This window comes from Talpa europaea, assembly GCF_964194135.1.
Source record: "Talpa europaea genome assembly, chromosome: 4".
In the NCBI taxonomy this organism is placed as follows: domain Eukaryota; kingdom Metazoa; phylum Chordata; class Mammalia; order Eulipotyphla; family Talpidae; genus Talpa; species Talpa europaea.
In genome coordinates, this window is record NC_140070.1 from 82,008,432 (window position 1) to 82,035,570 (window position 27,139).

Here is a 27,139-nt window from a genome sequence, read left to right on the forward strand (position 1 = left end):
ACCAGGGAGACCCTAATCTTTTTTAATTTCAGTGTTCACCTCTTTTGTAGGGGCATGGCATTGGTGCCTAATCAATGATGTAAAGATTAAAATCTCTCACATCTGTGTAATATGCTTAGCATAGTGCCATGTGCATTTAAGTGCTTATAAATGTGTAGGCTAATCTGTATTGTTATTGCTGTTGTTATTATTCATCACAAAGCAAAAACTTGATAGGTACTTTTTGCTTAATCTCCCTCCCTTAAGAGAAAAGAGGAAAGAAAGAGGGTAGTCAATTGACCTCTTGGTGACTGGTCCCAGCCAGTGTCAAAGCACAATGGAAGAGGGCATATCAACAGAATGCTTCTTTGGGTTCTTCTGGATGAAAATAGTCTTCATTTCTTCTGTGTCATTCTGTTCCTTTGATTCACTAGATCCTACAGTCGGTCTCAGATCTGCAGTCAGGTCTATAATTATATAAAAAATCTTAGATCATTGTATTGTGCAGTATAAATCATAGTCACAATCTTTATCTAGCTATCTGTCTATCATCTTTATATATCATGAACTCCATCTGATGTGATAAATGTAAGTACTTCATTTAGTGTAACTAATCTACTTTTTTCTAACCCTGTGTACTTTTATTTGGGTGATATTTGTGACATGTTAAAATCTGTGCTGACATAATGTCCTGCTATAAGCATAGTCTAGGTTATTCAAATTGTCCTTTTGACAGCAATTTATACAATATCTCCAAATGAGTACACAGTAGGCAGGATTTAATATTGGAAGTCAAATTCATCCCCAAAGCAGAGAGAAAAGCATTTAGTGTATCACGTCTGCTATATCTGTATGCTAAATTACCACCATCTTTGCTAATGACTAAACAAATTAAATTATAAAAAGTATGTATGGATATATTTATGCATTTCACTGCCAATGTTTCAATGATTTAAAAAGCAGTCATGAGTGGAGAAGGGAGCACTTAGACAAGATGATTACACAGTATCCTTCCAAGCTGCCAGTTTGAGCAGATGAAACCTTCATGGCAGATAAATTCCACAAATAAACTAGAAAGCCACATGAAGTCTAGAAGTTCCTGCTGATGTTGGTGTCAAATTTTGACATGTAGCATCTCTGCTGATTTCTAACTTCTCTCCTTCTGGTGTTTCCCTTTCTTGCAGACCATCAAACCTTCTGCTGGACCAAAGTAACGTTGACATCACGACCTTCCGTACAACAGGTGACTGGCTTAATGGTGTCCGGACAGCACAGTGCAAAGAGATCTTTACAGGCGTGGAGTACAGTTCTTGTGACACTATAGCCAAGATTTCCACAGAGTAAGAAAAAGATTTTAAGCAGACTGATAGATTCTGTACTTCTTAGTATATGTTTATGTTGTTGATTAGTGTGTTGTAAATACTAATTGCACCTCTGAGGTAATTACCGTCTCTTGTAACCAATGAGCTAGTTCCTAGGTCTGTTTGTGAATGACACTTTCTGGATTGGTGTGTGTCTGTGTGTCTTCGTCCTTCAAAATGGGTCCCCACCCTAGGTGTCTTCATGAAATGATAATCTTCTTCAGATAGACCAACAGATTCATACACGTACCTAAGTTAAAACATAAGAAGATAAAGCAGGATGATTAGTATATTCCTGCGCTTGGGATTTTCTGTTATTTTTAGCAAAGTCTAACCTCTGTGTAAATGGAAAATTGAGAGCTAGGTGGGTAAACTGGTGGTTAGGGAAGCATGTTCAAATCAAAAGTAATTTTTTTTAAAGATTCTTTTATTTATGAGTGCAAAAACTGGGGTACATGCAAGAGGTATGGGGGGTGAGAGGATTTACCAGAGACAGAGTGGGAAACAGAACAGGCGAATTGACTGAAATACAATGCTGAGGGGAGCAGCGGGGAGACAGGAGAGGTCTGCTGCACCTTGTGGGTCAACTCCCTGGCCGGGGAACGAACTCGTGCTGCAGAAGCTGCAGGTAGCTTCATAGTGCTGCGTCTTAACCCCTTACACCACCAGAGAGGCCCTCCAAAGTCATTTTTATAATAGATGATAATATACAATTTTTGTTAGATTAACTACTCACTACTTATGTGAGAATATCATGCTGGAAACATGAAGTCGTAAATAGTAAGGCAGGACTTTATTGTCTTCCTTAAAAAACATGTTGTCAGTTTTGAAAGATGAAATATATATATCTAATATTCTTAATTAGTACTTACACAGTTTTATTCATGGAAAGCCAACAATAATCAAGTATAATAGGCTATATTTATTAATAGGGGTTTGTGGTAATAGGAATTTTTTGATATGAAAAATCCATGGGTTTAAGGAAAAGGGATTTACATGGAATGAACTGAACCTAGTAATGATCTTTAAATTTTGTCCTCTCACAAGTGTGGGATTGGGGACCTGAAAGTGAACCTCTAGAAGCCATGTTGTTAATTTCTCTGTGAATGAGAATCAATTTACTTCACTTTCTAGTTGACTGCATCGTTTCTGTCCTGCACAGTGACTTCAAAAAAATAGTATTTCAATGTCAGGTCATGTAACCTTGGTGTGTCACTCCACTGACCAGGGTCCTTTTAATTCCAAGTTGCCAGGAGAGAAATTCTGTTGAGCTCATTCCTGCTTGTTTATTGGGCCCTCATAAGGCATATATGCTTGCCATGATCTAATCATTTCCACTCAAAAGAGGTGGAATGAGCTAGCATAAGCTTGACTCTAGGAACCTTTTTCTGAGGGTAAGATAGAGGGCTGTTTCAAAGAAAGAAGTGTTGTGCTTCTGGTTGAATACACCAAAAATTGTCCACAACTTTGCAGCTCACCCTGTTTGTTTGGAAATGGTGTCCATATTCTTGTGAGAGTATTCTATCCCTGATGTCTCTTTTTCTTAAAGATTTATTTTTATTTATTTATGCATACAAGAACCTGGATGTAGACCAGAGGTGTGTGTGTGAGGGTGGGGGGTGGAGTAGGTGAGAGGATTCACCGGAGACAGAGTGGGAAGCAGAACAGGCAGATCTACTGAAATACACTGCTGAGACGGGCAGCGGGGGAGACAGGAGAGGTCTGCTGTCTTGTGGCTTAGCTCCCTGGCCGGGGATCGAACTCATGTCAAAGTGGTTGGGGATAGCTTGATATCGCTGAGACTTTAACCCCTGCTCCACCAGGGAGGCCCCCTCTGATGTTTCTTAAATAAATGCTTTAGTGCCTTAAGTTTCTTTAAATCTTATCCTCTCCAACTGATATTTGAATGTTTAAATGTTGTTGAGTATTTAAAGACTTTCATTATTACCCTTAATCATTTAAGCAAAAACACTGTGGATGCAACAGATTCAACTTCAAAAAGACTGTAGAGTATATTAAATAGAGATGTAAGTGTCTAAAAACTATTTATAAACTACTATTTATAACAATTAAATCAGAAAAAAAAATCACAAAAATACCTATAGGAAGGGTATGCTACTATTGAAGAGGAGCATTTGTTCTTAGAAAATAACTTACTTAGGGCCTCCCTGGTGGCACAAGGGGTTAAGACGCAACCTATAAAGCTATCTGCAGCCACTACAGCATAAGTTCAATCCCCGGCCAGGGAGCTACCCACATGGTGCAGCAGACCTCTCCTGACTCACCCGCTGCTCCCCTCAGCAGTGTATTTCAGTCAGTCTTCCTATTCTGTTCCCCACTCTTTCTCTGGTGAATCCTCTCACCCCCCACACCTCTCTCCTGTACCCCAGTTCTTGTATGCATAAATAAATAAATCTTTAAAAAAAAGAAAATAGGTTACTTAACATATATTAGCATTCCTGTTTAAAATGGAATGCACTATTTTTTAAATAGGCTTCTGACCCAATTGACAATACGTTTTGAGTTTCTTTTGTAGTTATTTTGATGCAATATTGTCAAGGAATATATTAATGTTTTTAGATATATCTACAATCTCTTGATAGTATAAACACACTGGGTTATGCTATATAAAACACCTGCTTTAGGGCATAGATGCTTAGCAAAGACCAAACACAAATCTGAACCTTTAAACACCATTGCCAGACTTTCAAAGACAAAGATATACAAATGTTTATTTTAATAAAATGTTAGCACAGAATTTTTAGATAATGAAACACTGTACTAAAGTGGGTGAGGCAAAACATTGTTAATAAGATTAACTGCTAGTTCACAATTTAAAAATAGTCAGCCATTATAAGCTGTGAATTTGGTAAGAAAGTCATTTGCTTAAAAAAGTGACCTGACATCATTTCTTATATTTACAAGTTAGTAGAGCATTTGTCTCAACACTACAATGTTGGCTTTTAAGCACTTTTGGGTGAGTTAGAATAATTTTGCTTAATTTTTACTATTATTTAAACAGCCTCTGAGTACACATTCAGGATGAAAGCTTACTTGTCCTGAGAGGTTGCTCTGTCAGGCGCCTCTCTCACAGACGCCAAATGCTTTCAGATCTCTCTGTGTTTTAATCTCCACACTATTCTTTCATCTGTCCTTTCAGGGACAACATGGAATCAACATCTATTGACCTAAAACTCCTTGAACATAATTGTTTATTTCTCGGTCCTCTGCAGTGTGGTGCACCTCACGTCCTGAGTTTATATAACAGAAGAATACATTAAAAAAAATTAATACACTAGGAATTTGGGGAAATCTAACAAGACAAAATTTTCATTTTAAGTGCTATAAAATATTTAAATGGGTATTTTACCTTTACATTTACAGTTTAGGTTTATTTTTTGAATTTCAGTGTCTATTTTTTGTGTCATACAGGACCAATGCAGAACTGATTACCTTGACTTCATTATTCTACTTCTCCTAGTATAGGACAGAGATACCTAAAAGTCAGCCACTGAGTTTTCACCTTTTATTCATAGCCAAACTATCAAACCATAAGGAAAAGATCAATAGGGTTTCAGACTCAAATAAGTACTAATTTATTTATTAGATTACTCAAGTCATCTAATTTTCAAAATAGGTCCACAAATACAGAGTTTTAATCAGTTTTTAAATATTATTTCATAGTCTAACATGGTTTGAGGAGGATAATGTAAGAAAAGGAGAGAATGAGCAAACCGTAGAAGCTGAAGAGAGGGTTGAGTGTATAGAATGCACAGCAGGCAGGTTTCCTGCCTCATATCCTTATCCTGCTTCCTTGAATGCCACTTTCAAAGTGTCATCACCTCTCTTTTATCCTTTGAAGTGCAAGATTGCATGCTCCCCTCTGGTTTGAATCTTGAACTGCTCCTTGGTCTTGAACTTTTCCACTGCTTTCCTGAATATGATAGTCAAAATGATATAAATAGGGAGCATTAAAGAGACTATAGCAACTGGGTGTTTAGAGCTACTTTGAACATGGCTGGGTATGAGTAGAGGACATTTTGGCAAAAGTAGATAGGTTAGAGGGTACATAAAAATGCAAGCTAAAGCATAACCCTTTAATTGTTACTTTAGTTCTCTTTCCTAATATCGTAAAAGGTAGATAGTTGAGTCGAGACCTGAAAGAGATAGATATACTTAAACAATATGTGCTTAAACAATAATATTTAATCAATAATCTGCACATTTAGCTAAGCCTTTCTCCCTGAGTGAAATTCCATATGTTCTTATAATCTTTAATGCCTAATTTCTGAATTTACATTATTTTAAATTTATTAATTTTGTTCTTTTTTTTTTAAAGATTTATTTATTTATGTATAGAAGAACTGGGATAAAGACCAGAGGTGTGGGAGGTGAGAGGATTCACCAGAGACAGAGTGGGAAACAGAACAGCCAGTCTGACTGAAGTACACTGCTGAGGGGAGCACCGGGTGAGTCAAGAGAGGTCTGCTGCGCCATGTGGATAACTCCCTGGCCAGGGATTGAAATTGTGCTGCAGTGGCTGCAGATAGCTTCATAGGTTGTGTCTTAACCCCTTGTGCCACCAGAGAGGCCCTAAATTTATTAATTTTTATAAAGAAAGGCATATCCTTTTTTTTCACTTTGAAATAGCTTTATGTTTTAATATCTGTGTCTATACAACAAACTGCCTTAAAACTTAGAGATTAAAAACACAATTTTATGTCCTAGGGTATGAATTTTGGCAGAGCTCAGGTGCGAGATTCTTCTGCTCTGGTGTGGGTGTTGAGAAAGTATTCATCTGATACAAAGCTCTGCCTATCTGGAAAACTCTAGATGGGTTCATGCCTGCGTGTCTTAGTGCAGATGGCTCAGAGGTAGGCCCAGCTGCAGACCTGTGAAGACTAGCACTGCAGACCTAAATGCTTCCAAATGGCCTCTCCTGTCTGAGTCTCAGCAGACTCCTTCTATGGCAGCACTGAGGCCCAGACAAGGTATCTCAAAGAGATAAATTGTGGAATGTGGAAGTTTCTTAAGACTCTAGTGCTAAGTTGATACACTATTCCTTTTAACATACTCTGCTAGTCAAAACAGTCCCTGAGCTGGCCCAGACTTAAGTGAAAAGGATAATGCCTACAAAGAATGTATGGTCAGGGCCTCCCTGTTGGTATAAGGGGTTAAGTCTCAGCACTATGAATCAATTCACAGCCACTGAAGCATGAGTTCGATCCCTGGCCAGGGAGCAAACCCACATGGCACAGCAGACCTCTCCTGTCTTGCCCGCTGCTCCCCTCAACAGTGTATCAGCAGATCTACCTGTTCTGCTCCTCACTCTGTCTCTGGTGAGTCCTTTAACCCTTCTTGAAACTCTGGCTTATACCCCAGCTCTTGTATACATAAACAAATAATTTTTTTTAAAAAAAGAATGTATGATGATCTATATATATATTTTATGGTGTAGCCAAAGCCATTTATGATAACAAATTATCACAGACTAATTGACTTAAGCATTAATCTACTTTCTTGTAGTTCCAAAGACCAAAAGTCAGAAATCAAGTGTCATTAATGAGTCCTTCCTTGCCTTCTCCAGCTACTGGTGGATCCTGGCTTGCCTTGGCTTCTAGCAACATAACTCTGGTCTCTTCCTCTCTCTTTATAAGGCTTCCTTTTCCATGTCACTATGTGTTCTTGTCTACTTTTGATACTGTAGTCTCATTGGATTTAGGGCCCATCCTAATCCAGTATTGCCCTCACCTAGATCCTTACCTTGATGACATCTGCATTGACCCTATTTCCAGATAGGATCAGGTGGTGAAGCTTTAGGTAGATAGGAATTTTGAGACACTATTCAATCTTTTATGCCATCCATATTCCTCTACAAGGAGAGGTGGAATCGTTGGGTTATAATACATGGATGATACAGAAATCAGAAAATGAAGTCCAAAGCACTGAGATTATATAATTGTGCAAGGTTTGTCAATTGAAAAGCACCTGTCTGCACACTAACCAGGACACTCCATTTCTTACCAGACATTTTCTTTTTTACAGCGATGTGAAAAAGGTTGGTGTCACTGTGGTTGGACCACAGAAGAAGATCATCAGTAGCATTAAAGCTCTAGAAACACAATCAAAGAATGGTCCAGTTCCAGTGTAAAGTGCTGTTTCTGGAAGGAAGTGGTGACTTTGGAAGATGTAGCATCACTCGCAGACAGATGTCAATGCTGGGGATACTGGTGGAAGTTCCAATCTCAATAAGACACTCAGATATGAGTACAAATGCCTTAAAATGGAATCAAAAAACTCTTTATTTTCCCCTATCATTTAGTGGATGGGTGGGTGGGCATACTTTGTTTTGTAATTGCTTTTTAAAATTAGTTTATGGATTAAATTAAAATTCTTCAGCACGAAATGGTGAAGAACTAGCCAAGAGCCATTGATCATAAACTGACTCGTAAAAGCAAAACAAGTGAAGTAACATAATGAAGATAGTGGTTCTATTTACTAATAGCCACAAAGGCTTGCAATATTTTTATACACAGAAGAAATCTGTAACAGGTAGTTTGTTTCTTTAAAAGCAAGCAAAATAGAGGAATTTATACCTCAAACCAACTGGCCATATTTACTACCTTTTCATTGTATTATTCTCTTTTATCTGTTAAAAGCATATAGACATGAAGTTTGTAGTTGTTTTAAGTACTGCACATTTTTAATCAATAGCTTCCTTAAGTATTATGTAAAAAATGTGTCTTAATTTTGAAGAAAAGTACATATTTATTTTCTTTTGAATTGTTTTTATTGTTTTCTATTTATGCCGTGATGATTTAATTTGGATTTGTTACAGCCAAGTGCCAAATGTTCTCTCAAATTGTCAGCAGTAAGAAACATGGTAAACTAAATGTAGAGAATGATGGGTTTCTTTCCAGATTTGTGGAACCATCCACTTATATGCAACTCTTTCTTTCTCTCCCTCCCTCCTTCCCCCCAACCCCACATCTGTCTCTCTCTCTCTCCTCCTCTTCTCCTCTTCTCTCTCTCTCTCCTGTGTATATCGATCATATACAAATCATGCATCTATAAAGATAGAAACCAAACCCTTTCCTTGTTCATACACTAACCAAATCTCTCACAATCAGAATTATTTCATCCATTTTTTTGTCTCTGCATTTACTATGACCTTTATGTTACTAATTGAGTGTAATATACTGGCTTGTATGTATGGATTCTCAATGACATACCTGCCCTGCTCTAGTGCTTAGGAGACAGCCCAACAACTCCCTTCATTGATAAGAGACCTATGTTAGAGCTTTTGAGTAGAGAACAGCTACACTGGAAAGATTTGGAACCCCTATACAGATTGCTGCATTAATTAATACAGTCAATTAATATGGGCCAATGTATGGATCAAACAGTCACTTGATGACTGGCTTTGAAATGTTACTTAATATTTGTTTAAGCTGTTGGGGATGTATATAGGGAATGATGACAACTATTCATCCTCATCACCGAGGTGTGCATTTATTAGACATACAGCTTTCAACATACCTGGTTAACTAAAAATGCTTCAAAATCTTCAGGCAATGGAGAGATTCCCTCATTGCAGGAACTTAGACTTAATATTCCAAAAAGCTCAAATATGAGTATACTCAAGTAAAAATTGAAAACATGTACCTTGTGGAGATCTAGCTGCTAATATATTGTGAAGCAACATTTAGCTCTGTCTGTGTTATTCCTAATGCTGATATGATCATGTTATGAGAATAAGAAATGCATATGTCACAAGAATAGAATGGATAAAACAATGCTGCAACCTTTATGTTCTTATGCAAAATGGAACACGATACAGCTTACAAACACAGATCAAAACTCAAAAGTGTGAATCTGTTGTAAATTTAGTATGATAAGAATTACATTGTGTTCCTTCATAAATGAGATTATTTCTCAAATTTGGCAATATTTTTTTTATAGCCAAATGAATCATCCTACTAGAATTCTGTATTGGATATATACGAGCATGAACCTTTAAAAAAGATATATGCAATGATGAAATCAGTTACAAATTTCACTTAATCCTGCTAGGAGCCACTAGAGAACATTTTTGTAATGAAACATTTTGTGTTGTGGAATGTTAGATTGAGATCTGAATCAGACTTCACTCTCATTTGTTCCCAGACTAACATTTACTTTCTTAGATACTACACTGAGCATGCACAAAAATTCTGTGCATTTCATGAACTCATAAAAGTTGAGGATTGTTGAATCTATTTCACTTATTTTGACTGTGGTTTCCATTTAAAAAGTAGAGATTATATACACAGTATATTGCCCTTCATTTTTTCACTATTTTTATATCTGACCTCTTATAAATTTACACAATTCTTACCCTGTACATATGTAAACATACAGTGTACGATTCTTAACTGTGGAGTAGAGGTACTAGAATGCTGTGGCCATCTCTTTGTACAGGAACTGCATTGATTTTCAATAAACATGAAACCACAACTCCCTTGCGATGTTATGTACCATATTATCTGTTTTATACCTTCATTTTGATTTACATATATTATTTATTTCCAGTCATTCTCCCAGTTTATGCTGGACTAAGTACCAATTACTCCATGTATAAATGTGATATGATTGGCAATATGTATTTACTTTGAACTTGTATTTTCAAAACATGACTCATTTAGTTTATGTTATACAATGTAGATGGCCTCTTACTAATGTAAAATGATTTGTAGTGGAAACATTTATATTTTTATAATAAACATAATGAAAATATTTTTTACAGATTGGAATACAGAAGTGGTCTTTGAAGCTTTTTAAGAAATGATAAAACTATGTGCTTATTTAAACATCAAAATAATGAAGCTTATATAAGTCACAAAGAATGTGCTTCTGTTTCTTTTTTCTCCATTAATGAGAAAGGGTTCATGTTATTATGTAATTCACATTTCAGGTCTAGATTTCATTATCAATAAGCCAAAAAGTAATCAGTAATTACTTTTATGGCTAAAGAATCCGACTGCACTAAGCAGTTTTCTTTTGAGTACAAGTGACAAAACCCAAATCAATTAGCTTAAGGATACCAAGAATACTTTTCTGATGGAAAAGTCTGGGTATAAACTTCTATCAGGTTATGCAAACAGATGGATTCAGGAGTAAGTCTTTTAGTCTCTGTATCCTTCACATAACTATTTTTTTTCAATTGGGTTAATTGGCAAGCTATATATATTTAAAACATTGCTCTATCTAATATAATTCTACTTTGTAATTTCTGTGAGATAATCACCATCCCTCAATGGTTTCTGAAAAAATCCTGGGCATGGTAGAACTCACAAGCCCTATCTGGATCCCTTTGAATAGGACAATGAATTACTCAGATTGGCAAGTACTTAGTCCTGTGTGCTTTTCCTCGGAGAGTATGGGTGGGGTCAGGTGTGATTGATGATCTACTGGGATTAGACATAGTAGAGAGGTTTATGTCCACAAGAAAGTCAGAATACCATTTATGAAAAAAAGGAAGGAATTGTGAACATACCCCCAAATTGTTTTCAAACATTTTTAAAAAGCAAGGCTACAAATAAGACTCTAACACCAGATGCTTTGTACAAAGTATGCCCCTAGTCATTTACTCTACTTTAGAAAAAAACTATACATGAAAACTAAAAATGCTAACGCACAGTATATGGCAAGATAATTGATCAGTATTTCCAAGGAGGTGGAAGTAGATAGGGAAAGGTCACAAAATAGGTCAGATTTCAGTTTGCCTTAAAGGAGAAATAGCATTTGCTCATTTTCAGCAGAGTGGAGAATAATTTGTAAACAGGAGATTAATTAAATAAAAGGGCAGAGGAAAAGGAGAAATTTTTATTCATTCAGTAAATATATTTTAAGCATTAGTGTGACTTAGATGTTTTGTTATCACTATTGTTAAATCTTTGCAACAATCCCACGAATAGACATTACCTACTATTAATAGATGGGGAAATCAAGGCTCCGAATGTCTAAGTCATATTATCAAGGTCACCTTTTGTAAATAAACAGATATTTCAAGCTGGAATCTTTTTGTTCTGTTCTCTTCCCATAATCACATTTGTTCTTGGTGTCTGCTTTTGAAGATCCCAAACAAGACAATGGCTGTGGAGTTTTTTAACCTGGAAATTAAAATGTCATCTTTTTCTCTTCCTTCTATCTCCTCTAGCATCACCTCATAATGATATTATGGGTATGCTCGCTTCTTTTCTCTGCCATCCCCCAAGACCTCTGCTGATTCTCATGATTTATCTAGATTACTAGAATCTTCTAAAAAATGTATCTACCTTCAGTCCCAATATTTCCAATATGAGTCTGATGAATATAGTAGAGGAAATATAATTTTACAGTTTCTCTCCAGTAGGATGGTAAGCACAATGCCTCAGAGGCTCAGCAAGTTATGTCAGTTGAGTGAAGTGAAGAGAGAGATGATTCATAAAAGCATCTTTTGATCCTCCAAAACAAACTTCTCAGGAATAAAGCAACAAGGAATCAATATGAATTCCTGATCTTTCAAAAGAATAAGCATTCTGAGTCTTTTTAAGAAATTTCTATGTATTTTAGACATGATAGTAACCCAGCTAAAAATGAAATAAAACCACAGCTAAGAGCTGATGTTAGCCCATAATTTCCAACTTATCCTTTCTAAAATGCAGAATATTCTTTAATATTGCACCATAAAACTTGCTTCAAATAAAACACTGCTTTTCTCTGTAGTCTCCCCTCTGCCCACTGCTTCCTCACACTGTACACCATGGCACCAAACCTCTTGTAGTTGTCTTAATATCTCACATCTTTTTCCTTTGATGCATCAGAACCTTTGAACATCATGTTATTTTTCCAGAATTAGCTAGTTACCCTCTATTCGTTCTTCAGTTTCCCTTATCTCACCATCACTGAATCAAGCACCTTTTTTGGTGCAGCAAAAGAACCCTGTAATTGATCCTGCATAATACTAAACATTTTCTCCTGAAATCACCTGTTTGTTGCTTCCTCCCTACTTGTGACTGAAGACACTTTGCACAGGAATGGAGCCCACTGTAATGCCTGGTATCTAATATACATTCAAAATAAAAGATTAACTAGTTAAAACAATTTTTGATAACCTAATAAAAAATAATGTCCCTGATTAGTTTTTTCTCTTTACAGGGGAAAGTATAAATTTCCTTCAAGTTAATAAAATTAATTAATGTTCTAGTTGTGTATCTTGGATCATTGAACATACTGATTTCTGCTAGAATTGGTTCATTTCCATAGAATTTTGTAAATTTATTTCATTGGTCTCAATGCTCCCATTTTTCTTAGTGCAGTGAAGTCGTTTAAGTAGACCCTTAAACCAGAGTTTAACTATAAAAATTTAACAAGGTAAATGCCAAAGATTTCCTGATACTTTCTACTCTCTTACTATGTACAAATAACATCAACATGCTTACTAAAAACTACGCTTCTTATGGGACATCTGGGATACACGTTCTATTGACCCAGGGGATCTAGATACGATTTGGGAAAATAAGTGGTAGTGTTAAATACACCATAAAGTGAAGATGCTGGAGATTTACAGACGTCCTCACCTTGAAATTCCCTGGGAAAAGTCTGTTACAAGTTGATAGAGAATAGGCATAATTAAATCACACTTTCCTCCTACGTGGGCTATCACGTTCTCTGTTAAAAAAAAAAAAGATAATTTCCCACTTAAAAAAGAAAAAAAGAAAATAATAAAAATTAAAATGTAATTTAAAAAATATATAATTTTCCACTTAAAATAGAAATAATACAATAATAGCTATAATAGCAATAATAGCAATAATAACAACAAATAAGACTTTAGAATAACCCTTGATAATTTCTATTACATATTTATGTATCATATGAAAATAGTCCAAATAATAATAACCAGTATCAATCAAGCAGCATTTTCATGTTACATGCTCTTAGCATATATTACACATCTTCTTTTCCCAACCACTTGATGAAATGTCTGTTATTATCCACTCTATAACTTGAGGGTGGAGCTTTACAGTGGTTAATGATCATACAAAGTCATACAGCTAGTAAGTAAAATAACTAAAATAAAAATCAACTCCACGACTCTTTCTCTGAATGACTATTATCTTTCAGTGTAATTTTTTTTTAAGATTTATTTTTTATTTATACAAGAGCTGGGTACAGGCCAGAGGTACAGGAGGGTGAGAGGATTCACCAGAGACAGGGTGGGGAGCACAACAGGCAGATGGACCGAAAGCACTGCTGTGGGGAGCAGCAGGCGAGATAGGAGAGGTCTGCCTCGCCATGTGGATCTATCCCTGGCAGGCCGGAAGTCAAACCTGTGCTGCAGAGGCTGTGGGCAGCTTCACAGAACTGCACTGCACTCAACCCGCTGCACCACCAGGGAGGCCCTCAGTTTAATATTAATGAAGATAAAATCTGAAAAAGCTATGAAACGCGTTCTGAATTTTAGATTTTGGCTAGTCTCCATTTTGACACTTTTGCCATTTGTGTGATTTTACTCAGTGATTCTGCAAGGAGAGACATATTTCTGCAGAAACTTTTGATTCTTACTACCATGGTAGAAGGAGGAACAGGCAGTTACCCTTGATTTCATTTTTGTGAACTCCATTTCAGGAGCATGAGATTTGTGTGACATATCCTGAACCCTTCAAGCAAACATGCTCCCTTGAACATTCAACAAATAATCTAATTTGGAAACACCAAATACCACAAGGAAAAAGTAGTACTCTTTTTGCTATTTTTTGACAGGTTTCCACACCAATGATTTATGGAAGTGTGTTAAGTTTGGGATTCTTATCTGAAGCCAAGAAAAAAATCTTTAAAATGTTGAAGCCTATCACCCTCAATGATGGAAACCAAAACCTTGGAATGTTTGCTAAAATCAAGGATGAGAGAACACAGAATGTCATGTACTATCAAGAACTTATTGACTTTCATATGGTTCTCATTTATTCTCATACATGGTAAATCAAAAGCCTTGGGAGGAAGCCAATACAAATTGTTATAGATAACGCTATCTGAATTTAACTGCCTTAGGTATGCTTCGTATAATAAAAATATATTTCATATCAGCAACTTGGCAACACAAAAATGGAAAGACACTAGTCAAAATTCATTTAGATACTCTCCTTCAGAAAATGCTCAATTTGTCAATATCATTATTTATCTTGGGCTGGAGATCCCTTAATACTCAGTTTGTTTCATGATCCTGACTCAATGTGATCTATAATTTATTTATTTTTTCTTTTCTACTTCACTTGAACAATGTATTTTTCTCAGCAGCCACCAGAGCAGTGAGTGTTAGCTCATGGTCTGTTCTAGAGTTCACCTCCATGGAGTTGCCACTGGCAGAAGCTGACCCTACTCCCTGTCTTAATGGGCCCTTCCCTCCTAGAAGGGGATTTGCCACGTATTGCCATAGCTCTAGCTCCAATACAACTGCTCTGGGTGCTGGGAGTATAGCAGATGGGACCTCACCCGGGTCCAGGACACTGCTTCAGAGTCACCACGCCATCCTCTGCCTCCATGGCCACCTTGATATTCTGTGTCTTGACTTGGCAAGATTGGCTTTGATTTCCTGGGTGCCGGAGTCCAGCTATCTTCTGTACCTGGACTAGTTTTATGAACTGAACATAAACTCACAATTTTCTTGATCATTTTGACCAAGGGCTTGGCTTTTTCATGTGAATGGTGAATGTTTCTGTCCTATTTGAGAATGTCTTCTGTTGCTGTTTCCCTGGGCTGGTCATTTCCTCAGGTGCAGCACCAGACATCATGACATCTACAGGCATAAGTCATCACTTTGGATTACCGATGTTTTCTTTAGGATAAAATTGAGGTCTCAGCTCTCCAGGGCCGTGAGGCTGGCAATGTCCGGCACCAACTGGCAGGAAGTTGAAATATTTGGGAGCTTATTCAGGGATGCATCTGGATGCCCTTCTCCCTTAGAAGGCTACTATGCCACACCAGCCACAGAGGCACACATAAGTTTTCTGGATCAGAGGCAATGGACATTTTCACACTCATAGAAATGGAAATAGAATGTTAAAATTCTCATGCAGTTCCCCATGCCTCAATTTTCATAGACTGATACAAATAGAACCAGATCTGTCTATGCAATGGGTGTATTGAAGAAAAGGGGAACCAAGCTTAAGTAACCTCAGTTTTTAATGGGACTGTTAGTAAGTCTGCCTAATTTGAAAAGATAATGTACCCACCATGTTTTCTGCAGCACTGTTTACTTTAGCTAACTCCTGTTAGCCCACAACCTAAGAGCCAATGAAATACTATTCATTGGCATTTGCAATAACATATTATGGCATTTTCAATAACATAGATGAACCTAGAGGTAATAGGCATACTGAAATAAATCAGTCACTAAAAAAAAAAGCAAGATACCATTGGATTTCACTCATACATAGCATAAAAGAAAACAAATAGATGAACAAAATAAAACAAAACTTTACTTTGAGACTAATTAGTGGTTATCATGAGGGAAAGGGGTAGGGTGGTAGGTAAATTAAAAAGAAGGCGACAGGGACCTCCCTGGTGGCTCAGAGGTTAAAGACAGCACTATCAAGCTATCACCAGCCACTGCAGCACCAGTTCGATCCCCAGCAGGCCAGGGAGCTACCCACATGGCCCAGCAGACCTCTCCTGTCTTGCCCACTGCTCCCCTCAGCAATATATTACAGTCGATGCACCTGTTCTGCTCCCCACTCTGTCTCTGGTGAATCCTCTCACCCCTGGCACCTCTGGCTTACATCCCCGTTCTTGTATGCATGAATAAACAATAAATAAATCTTTGAAAAAAGATAGAAGAAGAAGGCAACAGTGGTAATGTGAAGGGTAGAGTTGGATTTTTTTTTTAAGATATATTTATTTATGCATACAAGAACTGGGGTACAGGCCAGAGGTGTGTGTGGAGGGCGGGGAGCAGTGAGAGGATTAACCAGAGACAGAGTGGGGAGCAAAACAGGCAGATCTACTGAAATACACCATGAGGGGAGCAGCGGGCAAGACAGGAGAGGTCTGCTGCGTCATGTGGGTTGCTCCCTGGCCAGCCAGGGATGGAACTTGTGTTGCAGAGGCTGCAGATAGCTTCACAGTGCTGTACTTAACCCCTTGTGCCACCAGGGAGGCCCAGAGTTGGATTTTTAACAGTGAACTTAAGGTAGTATATATACATGTTGATTCTCAATAATGCATACCCAAAGCTTACATGTAATTTTATAATGCTTTAATTTAAAAAACATTAACTATAAGTTTGGGGTTTGCATCATTGAAAATTATAGTGTTTCATATGGTAAAATAAAAGGTATGGCTTTTCTACACGTGCTGATTTTTAAGTGAAAAAAAATGGTGATCATTTTCTATAGAAATTAAGATATATTACCCATGTTACTCATCAGTTTTTTGAACAGACTTGTCCAGACTTCAAGGATTAAGTTAAATATAGTTCGGGACTCCTTGGTTGATTGCAGTAATTCTGGATTATTTGGCAACGGAAGGAACTCTAACTGCTCATTCTTCCCTTTTCAAAAAAGAAAAAAAAAATCTTCATATATTTTTTAGTATTTTCTGCCCCAACAATTTAATAAATTCATCAATGGCATTTAAAATCTTCTTGTCTCCTATCTATAATTTGTTCCTTTGGTTGTAGATCACTGAACAACTGAAACAATGGAAATGAAAGTATGAAGTTAGATGATATATATAACCAAAAAAAGCCAGAAAATTTATGCAATATCAGCCATATATATTTTTGACTCTTTCCTTGTTTTTAAATATGTATTTTGTATTCAGGCCTGATTCCAAGCCTTGTGGTGAGGATAGATGTTGAAGTTATGCTGAAGACCAAGCTTGTATTTTCAGGCCTCAAAGAGTTCAAACAATAAGATGATTTGCTCTTTCCACAATCCATAGATGAACAATAAATCCAAATTCATTGAATGAGCAGCATAATTTTTTTCTTAGTCCTTAATATTCCAAAACAGTGTGAAAGGCATCCTTAGCCATTATTTTGTATAATATTGAAGAATTGGCTAAAACTATTAATTGTGTGCCCTCAGGTGTTTTGAATACTATGGGGCTTTTCAAAAGTGACTATTTCGAACAGGTGAGTAAACGTGATTATCATCAGATACTACAAGTCACTGTGATGCTTCCTCTTATGCTATTAAAAGGTACTGGGTTGGGAAGTAGTCAGCATTTAGTCAAACAAACCTAAATTTAAGAACGTAGCTGTTTTTATTAGTGAAAATCAAGACTGGCTGAATTCTAGAAATTCGGTTTCTTCACCATGTAAATAAAAATAAATATATCTAACTTATAAAGCTAGAAATAGATACTAGCTTATTACAGTCAAGTATTTCTTAGTTTACTCACTCAAGTAGTATTTTTCTCATTTACTTCACTTGATTCAAATAAAAAGCCAGGCTTTAGAATTTATGTTCATCAAAATTGAACTCTGAAGGAAGTAAAAAAAGGTGTATTTTGCAAAGCCATTTGGAGTCATTGTTAGACATTTGGCCAACTTGAATAATATATTTTTACATTAAAACTGATCAATAATTGCTTCAAAATAAAGGGCAAGCCTTCTCTGATTTCACATTGTGAATAAAATTACTTGTTTTTGACATTTAAATATGTAATAATAAATGTTATATAAAGTAGAAAACTTCCTTCAATGAAATAGAATACCATGTCTTTCCATGAAAGTGATTTTTTTATTTCCAACTTAAATAATACAAAGCTTAATTTCCATTTCCTGGTTTTAAATTATAGGCCATATATTCCTAGTTTACGGTGTACTGCAGAATTTAGAAGGCTGGAAATGTTTCATATGAATAGATATTAAGTGTGGTAAATGGCTACTCCATGAGATAGTTTCCTGCTATGTTGAACACATAAATTATTAGATTTAGACTGAGATGATTGAATATGTTTCCAATGTCTTTTAATAATTAAGAGGAAAAAATGTGAGGCTCTTAGAAGTTCCGATTCATTCAGCAAATCTGTATTCTGATTAAAGAACTATCTGATCCTACCCAGTAAGTGCTTGAAAAAAAAAGTTGGCCAGCTATTTGATTCATTGTGGTGGTTAAGAGTAGAGAATATGGCACTCATGTGGAGTTTAGTCTTGTATATCTCTGTGATTGTGTTTGTTTACCTATGGTTTTAATCTCCTTATTAAATTGTGGGCAAAAGTCACTTTTATTGGTTTCCCTAACAGTAACTGCCCACTTCAGGAAGCATTAGATTAAAATGCTAGATGTGAATCTCTGGAGTTGATCTTGTAACAGAACCAGGGCACATTGACTTCAAACTTAGAAAAGAGGAAGACAATTTCCTAAAAGGCTGGATGCAATTTTTTTCTTTTAGCTCTTAAACCAATTTTAACAATTTTTTCTATCCTTTGTAAAAGATGTGAGCACATGTATCAAAAGATGAGATTTGATAAAGCCTCCACTTCATTTTAGTTTAACATGTATGCAAGCAACTGAGCCTTATGGGCTGTAAAACACTATTTAACAATAAAATGTTCATTCCTTTATGTAGGGATGAATCATTGTGAGTTGGTATGCTCTCATTAGCTGTTTTACTATCAACACTCTCATCAACATGCTGCTGATCTTGTATCATTTCCTCTTTTGCACAGCTAACTTTGGGCTTCTCTTGTTCTTGGGCCAGTCGAGCCATACATCTTATGTCCTAAACCATATGGAGCATTTTTTGTGTGAACTTTCATGATTGAGGACATCTGTCTCAACCCCTACATTTGCCTTCAGGGGATCTTTGCATCATTTAATGATACAGCTAAAAGCATGTTTTTTATCATGAAATTGGCCATATTCAGCTTTACTGGGGATTCCACTGTTTTCAGTCCTAAAAAAACACATGGAATAGTATATATTTTCTCTTTCTTGTATTCTCTTCTTCATCATATGTCATACTTTTTTCTCTTTTGCTTTCTTCCTTTCTTCCTTATTTCTTTTCTCTTAATACTTACTGGGTGTCAACCATGTGCTAGGCAGGACCTACAATATTGCAAAATGCATGTTTTCAGTGCTATAAAGTTTAACTACTTCCTTTATTCTATTATTTCTATATTGAGTTCACATTGGTTTGCAACACTATATGTGATTCAGAGGTACAGGTTCACAACTCTTCAGAGTCATCACACCATACTCACCATAGTCTTCCATCATAGTTCATTGGATACCCTCAGCCCTTTGTTTCACACCCCCACCATCCTATGTGTTAGCTTCCATTCTATAGTCAGACTACTAAAGTTTGTTTTGATTTGATTTAACCTTTCCCTTTGCTTTTTTTTTTCCCTCTATATACCACAGATGAGTAAAATCATCAAGTATTTGTCATTCTCCTTCTGACTTATTTCAAATAGCATAGTCCCCTCCATTTTCATCTATGTTGCCATAAATGGCAAGATTTCTTCTTTGTAATAGCCAAGTAGTATTCCATTATGCATATGTATCCAGCTGACTACAATTTTTAAACAAAATTTACTTTTTCATTCAATTTCTTGTTTTGAATATAATTTGGTTGTTAAAGTGTATTTGCCACTATTCCACATATTTTATTATAGGGAATATGATTCAGACTACATTCTCTTAAATTTTTCTGAGAAAAAAATTTTGTAAGATTTATTTATTTATGAATACAAGAACTGGGGTATAAGCCAGAGGTGCGGTGGGTGAGAGGATTCACCAGAGACAGAGTGGGGAGCAGAACAGTCAGATTAACTAAATACACTGCTGAGGGGAGCAGTGGGAGAATCAGGAGAGGTCTGCTGCACCATGTGGGTCACCTCCCTTCCCAAGGATCGAACTCATGTTGCAGTGGCTGTGGATAGCTTTATAGTGCTGTGCTTAACCCATTGCGCCACCAGGGAGGTCCCGAGAAAAAATTTTAATGAATCTATCCAAAATATTCACATGCTTCATAAGTTAGCAACATAAAATGTTGATAGTTCTGTATTGAAATTCTACTATTTCCTATTTTAGAGATATTCATCACAACTGATTCATAAGTTTGAGTATTTAATATAAATCAACTTTAATCACATTTAAATGAATATAGTAACACTAGAAAATATTATACTTACTAAACAGTGGCTTTGATATGTCACTGAACAACAAACACTAGAAAACAATATAAATATGAAAAATTGTTAATCCAATTCATAATATGCTGTTGATTTTTGCATTTAAATTGAAAAATACCCTTATTTATCATTGATGTAAAAATAAAATTTATTGAAGAGTCCCTGAATAATGATAAAATTTGTTATTGTAAATAGCGTTACAGACTTTAATCTTAGTATTTTTTTTCCTCATGGGTAAATTTTCACTAGTCTCATCTATTGTTAAATGTAATATTATAAATATTTCCAAATCAGTGAAAGCATATTGACAATGCATTGGAATTATTGACTTTTATTCATTTCTCCTATTGTTTATATTTACTTTTCATAATGCATAATATGTATTCAACAGAAATATCATTGAATATATATGGATGTTCCAGGTACTGTGTATAATTCACACCACCACCATTTAATTATTTAACTTTTTAAAAAGTAAATGCAATTATAATATATGCAAATTCAACCTGAAACTCTGTTAGGAGGTTATGCTTTTGTAACAAAATTTCAATTTGGTTTACTAAAATTCTTTAGCAATAAGTAAATCTTAATGTGTTTTCATCTGTAAGACTTTCACACACTTTTTATTAGGTACTAGCAAAACACTGAATGTTAATGCTATCAAATTTTGCTGAATTTGTGTAATAGATAACTCTTTCATAGTAAAGATTTCACCCACTTAACTTCACCAGAAGTAGTGTTTTCACAATGCATGATAATAACCAAGACAGAATAACAGAAAGAAAAAAGTGCCATCAGATTCAGTTGAAAAAGGAAAAGAGCTCTCTTTTTTTACTATCAACTTCTTTTCTATTTCTATAAAAAAAAAATTCACTTTCAAATGCTTTTAAATTTTACTTAAATTCACTTCCAACTTAAAAGAGAAATCTTTCTTTCTGAAAACGTGTGTGTGTTGTATGTATATGTGTAGTGTGTATTGTTGTAGAAAAGGCATATATGATGTGAATTTAACTAGTATGTTTGCTGATATAATTTGCTTAATTAACTGATGTCAAAATTGATTAAATATATTAATAACTAATATCCATAGTTTTTGAGCCTGCATTTTCCTGTAAAACTCTCTCACATTGTCTTTTTCTATTCCTTTCCTTCATTTTTCTTAATAGAAGTTTGGAACTCGGTTATGTGATCACACCATTAAGTCTTCACTCAAACCCTTACGAGGATATTGGAAATTTGAAAATGAAGGCATGGATGTAATGCCAAAAATGAAGGCATAAAATAAGAGGTGCTTCTAAATACCTTCCAACAACAATGAAAAAACGGAAGTTATTTGCTATCTTCAAAAATGGTTAAGGGAAAGGTGAAACCTGAAACTAAGGAAACAAAAGTTTAGACAAGATAATCCCAACATCAGAGAGAGCATTTGTCATTGTCAGAACTCCAAAGAGTAATAAAGCTTTAATCCACTTCATGGACCCCAGGCCTCACGGTCTACTAATTCTTATGTCACCAAACCATCTTATGATTTGTATGAAATTACAGTGTGTCACCACTCTACATCTGCAATCTTAATGTTTCCGTCCTTTGATTGCATGACAAGAAATCTCTTGAACCAGAGTACTCCACTTCACAGGGGTTGGGTAAAACCAGATGCTCATAATTTTGGAGTTTTATAAGGGCTTTTTATTTTCTGAATCCCTGTCTGACCTGTGTCCATTTTCAGAATTCTTCAGGAAAAATGTTGGCTGTCTTTTAGTATTTAAACATCTTTTTAAAATACTGAGTAAGTGTTCCAATTCTACCCAAGACTCACTGTCTCTCACCATTGTTTCTTCAATAGTGTCACAGTTAAAATCTGTAGTGACTCTTAAATAAAACATGTTTAGATGGCTTAATCATACCCCCCAAAGAAAGAGAATTATCTAGGATTAACATTTACCAAAACTGGGGCCTCCCTGGTGGTGCAAGGGGTTGAGCGCCACACTATGAAGCAATCCACAGCCACTGCAGCATGACTTTGATCCCCAGGCCAGCCAGGGAGCAACGCACATGGCGCAGCAGACCTCTCCTGATTCTCCCCCTGCTCCCCTCAGCAGTGTATTTCAGTCAGTCTGCCTGTTCTGTTCCCCACTCTGTCTCTGGTGAATCCTCTCACCCCCCACAACTCTGGCTTGTACCCCAACTCTTGTATGCATAAAAAAATAAATCTTTAAAAAAAAATTTACCAAAACTGATGTCATATGATCATAATGATACTACTGAGCTGTTAAAAAAAAAAAAAAAAGATAAACTCTTGCCTTTTGCAACATGATGGAACTCACGGGGATTATACTAAGTGAAATAAGTCAGAAGGAGAAAGACAAATACTGGATGGTGTCATTTATATGTGGAATAAAGAGAAACAAATCAAAGGATCAGACAAAATCAAACCAAGAACAAACCCTGGAAATCTGACTGTAGAATTGAAGCTACCACAGGAAGAAGAAGAAGGGCGTGAGCAAAGCGGGGAGGGACGGTAAAGGGAAGATTTTCTGTGCCTTCCTGGTGTGTATGGAATGGTAATGATGGAGGATAAGAATAGAAAAGTTGGAAAGGAGGTGCCACAAGACCAGAAACCTGACTCAGGCAATGCCTGGAGCTGGAGGTGGGGGTACAAGTGATTAACATAGTTGTTAAACCAGCCATAGGAACTAAAAATTCTTAGGTGCCAAGGCACAGATCCAAGCAAAGTGTTAGCTGGCTGTTAGTGTCATAGGGCGTAGGCCCTGAGGTGAACACATGGAGACTGAGAGCCATTATGGATTCTCCAGTCCCTTTCAAATTCTACATAGTTAATCAGAATCAACAAACAAACTACTCCACAGGAATGAACCCCTCCCAAAGAGAAGACTGGATCAGAGCAGTCTCTGCACTGGCTCAGGCAGCAGTCTTTCTGCCCACCTGTGACTATGCAGGCCCTTCTTTTTGCCAACTCTCTCGCTCCACAGGGCAGCAGCCCTCCTGCCCGTCTATGACTTGTACCACGCTGGGGCTTCTCTTCGCTGACCTCCCTCAGCAAAGGCAGCTCTCCTCAAGGCCGCCCGCCTGTGACCATGCAGGCCTCTCTCTTAGCAAACCTGTCCCTTTTGGGGCAGCTTTTTCTGCCCCTTTGTTTCTATAGTGTCTGTGTCTATAGTGTTCTATAGTGTTTCTAAGTGTCTTTTATTCTTCTCTCCCTTTTCATAATAAATCTCTTTTGGATATAACTAATGTCTTTGTCTTGTGGAGAAATTTGCCTGGGAAACTCACTGCTTCCCATTGAAAGGGGAGCTCTGGTGAAATTTTTCCCAGAGTGAACCCAAGTACTCCACTCTCAGAACCCAACAATTCCAAAAAAGACTTCAGTAAGATACCTGAAGAGTTACAGCCTATATGCTTCTGAATCATAGACCATGTTGTAAATCAATGTTACTCAATTAAAAACAAAACACTGGTTGGGAGGTTTTAAAAGGGAATGGTGACTATTTTTATTTAATATAAGCGATAAAGAAGAGTATACAAATACAATTAATGGAAAAACAAATTTCAAATCATGTATAACTCTTCAAATTTCTTTGTCCCCAATTTTCTATTCCTTGGAATGCCAGGTTTGTAAAGCTCCCTGATAGCCTTATGTATGGATGATTAAATATACTTTGACATTAATTTCACCTCTCACAGCACAGCAAATATATGCTTAAATTATTGGGTTTTTTGTTTCTTTGGGTTTTTTTTAAAGATTTATTTATTTATGTATACAAGAACTGGGGTACAGGCCAGATGCGTGGGAGGGTGAGAGGATTCACCAGAGACAGAGCAGGGAGCAGAACAGGCAGATTAACTGATGTACACTGCTGAGGGGAGCAGCGGGCAAGACAGGAGAGGTCTGCCATGCCATGTGGGATTCTCACTGGCTGGCCGGGATCAAACCAGTGCTGCAGAGGCTGCAGAGAGTTTCACAGCACTGCACTCAACCACCTGAGTCACCAAGGGAGGCCTGTTGTGTTAGTTATTTTTGGTTTTTGTTTTTTTTAAGTAGAACAACTGCTGTGATAAAAGCAATGTTTTATCTAATATTTTTCTGTGATATCTATCACTTTTTGTGATCTTGTTACAGGGCAGAGAGAGGGCAACTTAGAACCCCCAAACCTCTCCACTCTAATTAGTTTCTGCCATCTGCTGCATCAGGGCAAAATATATTCTAGTGCACATGACCATTAATGGAAAGAAACTTTAATACAATTATTGTGTGAAATACAGAAAAGGGGACAAATGTAGTTTCCAAATCAAGCACCCAAATTTACCCATCCCCTCATGGGTAAATGTCCAGCCAAACAGTGTTGGCCCAAAGCAGGACCATTGAGGCCCGAAAGCCTACCACGAGTCTAAGGCACATTCTGGACGGGGACCCAAAGAAAAGGGTCAGAAACAGGCAGACAAGTCTGGGAGGAAAAAGAGCAAAATCAAAATCAAGATAAAAGCTGCCATTTTTATAAAACCTCTCCATGGGTCTCATTCACATCTGTTTCAGCAGGTCCAAGGCCAAGAAGCAAGTGCAGCGTATTCACATGTCTCTCTGCTTCATGTGCCTCCTCCAGGTCTCCTGACTCTCTCCATCCTGCTTCCTTTCTTCTCAGTCTCTTCCCTCCAGATTCTTTTCTTCCCTGCTCAGCACCCTCCCTTGGGTGGGGAGGGAACCTGGAACCTCCCCTTTTCCTGGGGATCACCCTGTTATAATTTAAGTGTGTTGGAACTGGAATTAGTGTCCTTAGGAGGCCTCTTGGAGGAAAAAAAACAAATGAACTCTCATTGGCATGTACCTGTGCCATCTGTGGCAAATGGTTTCATGTGACAATTTGGATTTTCATTTTTTTCCCTATTGCAAACAAATAATAGTTAACACAGCAATTGAGTTACAGATGATTCATTTGCAAGGATCACAATGAATGTGCACTGCTAGCAATTATTCCTACAGATTATGTACATTTAAATGAAAACTCAATGCTTCTGTGGTGGGAGGAAGGTGAGAGTTTAAAGAAAATGCTGTGCTTTGGAAAAGGTAGTAGTGGTATCGTGGCTAATTAAGTTTGGGAAATGTTATATGCTCTAGACCTGCTAGTGATGAATCTCCATATTTGTTCTTTGTTAGCATCTCTAGAAAGTACAGCACTAAACCATCTGTTTAATTGTGTTCATTCTACATCATTCAAATTTATTTAACCAGAGAAAGCTTCTCCCTGGGCATCGGTTTTGCAGAACGCATGCTGGGAAATGCTGTTGATTACTGTGCTGAATCACAGTGCAGCATTTTGTACTGACATGATGGCCAAAGACTAAGGGAGTTTTTTTAAAAATTGTTTTGTGTTTTCTTTTTTAAATTGAGAAATTTCATGGCCCAATATACAATGCACTTTGGTTATCAAGAGGCTGGTGTTACCTGTTACAGTTTGTGAACGTCATCGCTTTTTCTAAGGTACTATTTATGCCTTGTCAAGAGAACTATTGATTCAGCAGTAAATTTTATGACTACATTTCTTTTAATCATATCTAAGTGTACAAAAGTTAAGATTTCTTAGAAACAATCAATGATAGAATTAAATACTCATATTTCCCAGGATTCAGTTGGTATAGAACACAATTCTTATTTCTTCAACCCAGATCAATTTATCATTAAATGTGTCCATTTTATGTTCTTTATATAACACCAAATGAACTTCTTTAGAAAAATATAGTTAGATGGGACTTGGTTACTATTATGAAATATTGCGTAGTTGTGAGATCACCTTGCAAATATCAATCAGAAACAAATATTAAACTTTCTTCTGATGAAAATGCAAATCATTAAAGATAAACTTGAATATATCTCTCTTCAAATAGAGGGGTATTAAGTTTTATTTGGAGTGACTACTTTATCCCAAGGGCATCAGAAGCATTCCAGTTTAGAAAGGAAAGTTTGCAATGATATTGAGATAAAATCACCCTGGGGCTGAGCTGACCCAGTAACAAAGCCAGGATGATTTTAATTTGATAATTTAAAATTTTCATGAACTGTTTTTAAAAAATGAAATGATTCTTCTTGTGTGTCAGTGAAATGTTGATTCGTATGCCTTTTTCTTTATTGCTCCAGTATTGATCCAACGTCTCCTTAATACTAGTTTGATATTGCTAAACAAGTGAATGCAAATGCTCTGACAGCCCAAAAAGTATGGAGGAATTAAAATAGAAATAGAAATAAATGCTCTTCAGGAGCCACTTCAGTTTCATGAGCAGAATGTTCCTTCTGGAGCAACCAGCAGGTAAAAGTGCTTTCCTGTTCATCAGTTAGACTGGGGGCTGTTGCTGCCTGCTGGATTTCCTCAGGGATCTGGGCTGCAGCCCACGGTTGGGAGACAGAATGAATGGAATCAGAAGGTTACTAATTAGAGTTTAAGTATAAACCACTCAGTGCTGGTTATTGGTTACCAACATATACTAGTTTGTTTACGATGTAGGACAAGAATAGAAAAACCTGGGCCTCCCTGATGGTGCAAGGGATTAAGCACCACACTATGAAGAAATCCGTGGCCTCTGCAGCACAAGTTCAATCCTCAGCCGGCCAGGGAGCAACCCACAT

At 36.7% G+C, this 27,139-nt stretch overlaps 1 protein-coding gene across 2 annotated transcripts in view; it reads left to right on the plus strand.

Moving 5' to 3' along the window:
* The window catches only part of EPHA3 (EPH receptor A3), a gene marked incomplete at both ends in the record, with an annotated part of 304,318 nt that extends 296,827 nt beyond the window's left edge, over positions 1 to 7,491 (plus strand). For both annotated transcript variants that reach the window (XM_084231585.1, XM_084231586.1), the window contains 2 exons: positions 1,164 to 1,319; positions 7,386 to 7,491. In XM_084231585.1, the coding sequence (XP_084087711.1) occupies positions 1,164 to 1,319; positions 7,386 to 7,491 (262 nt within the window). The remainder of the gene's footprint in view (positions 1 to 1,163; positions 1,320 to 7,385) is intronic.
* Between the last annotated feature and the right edge of the window lie 19,648 nt (positions 7,492 to 27,139).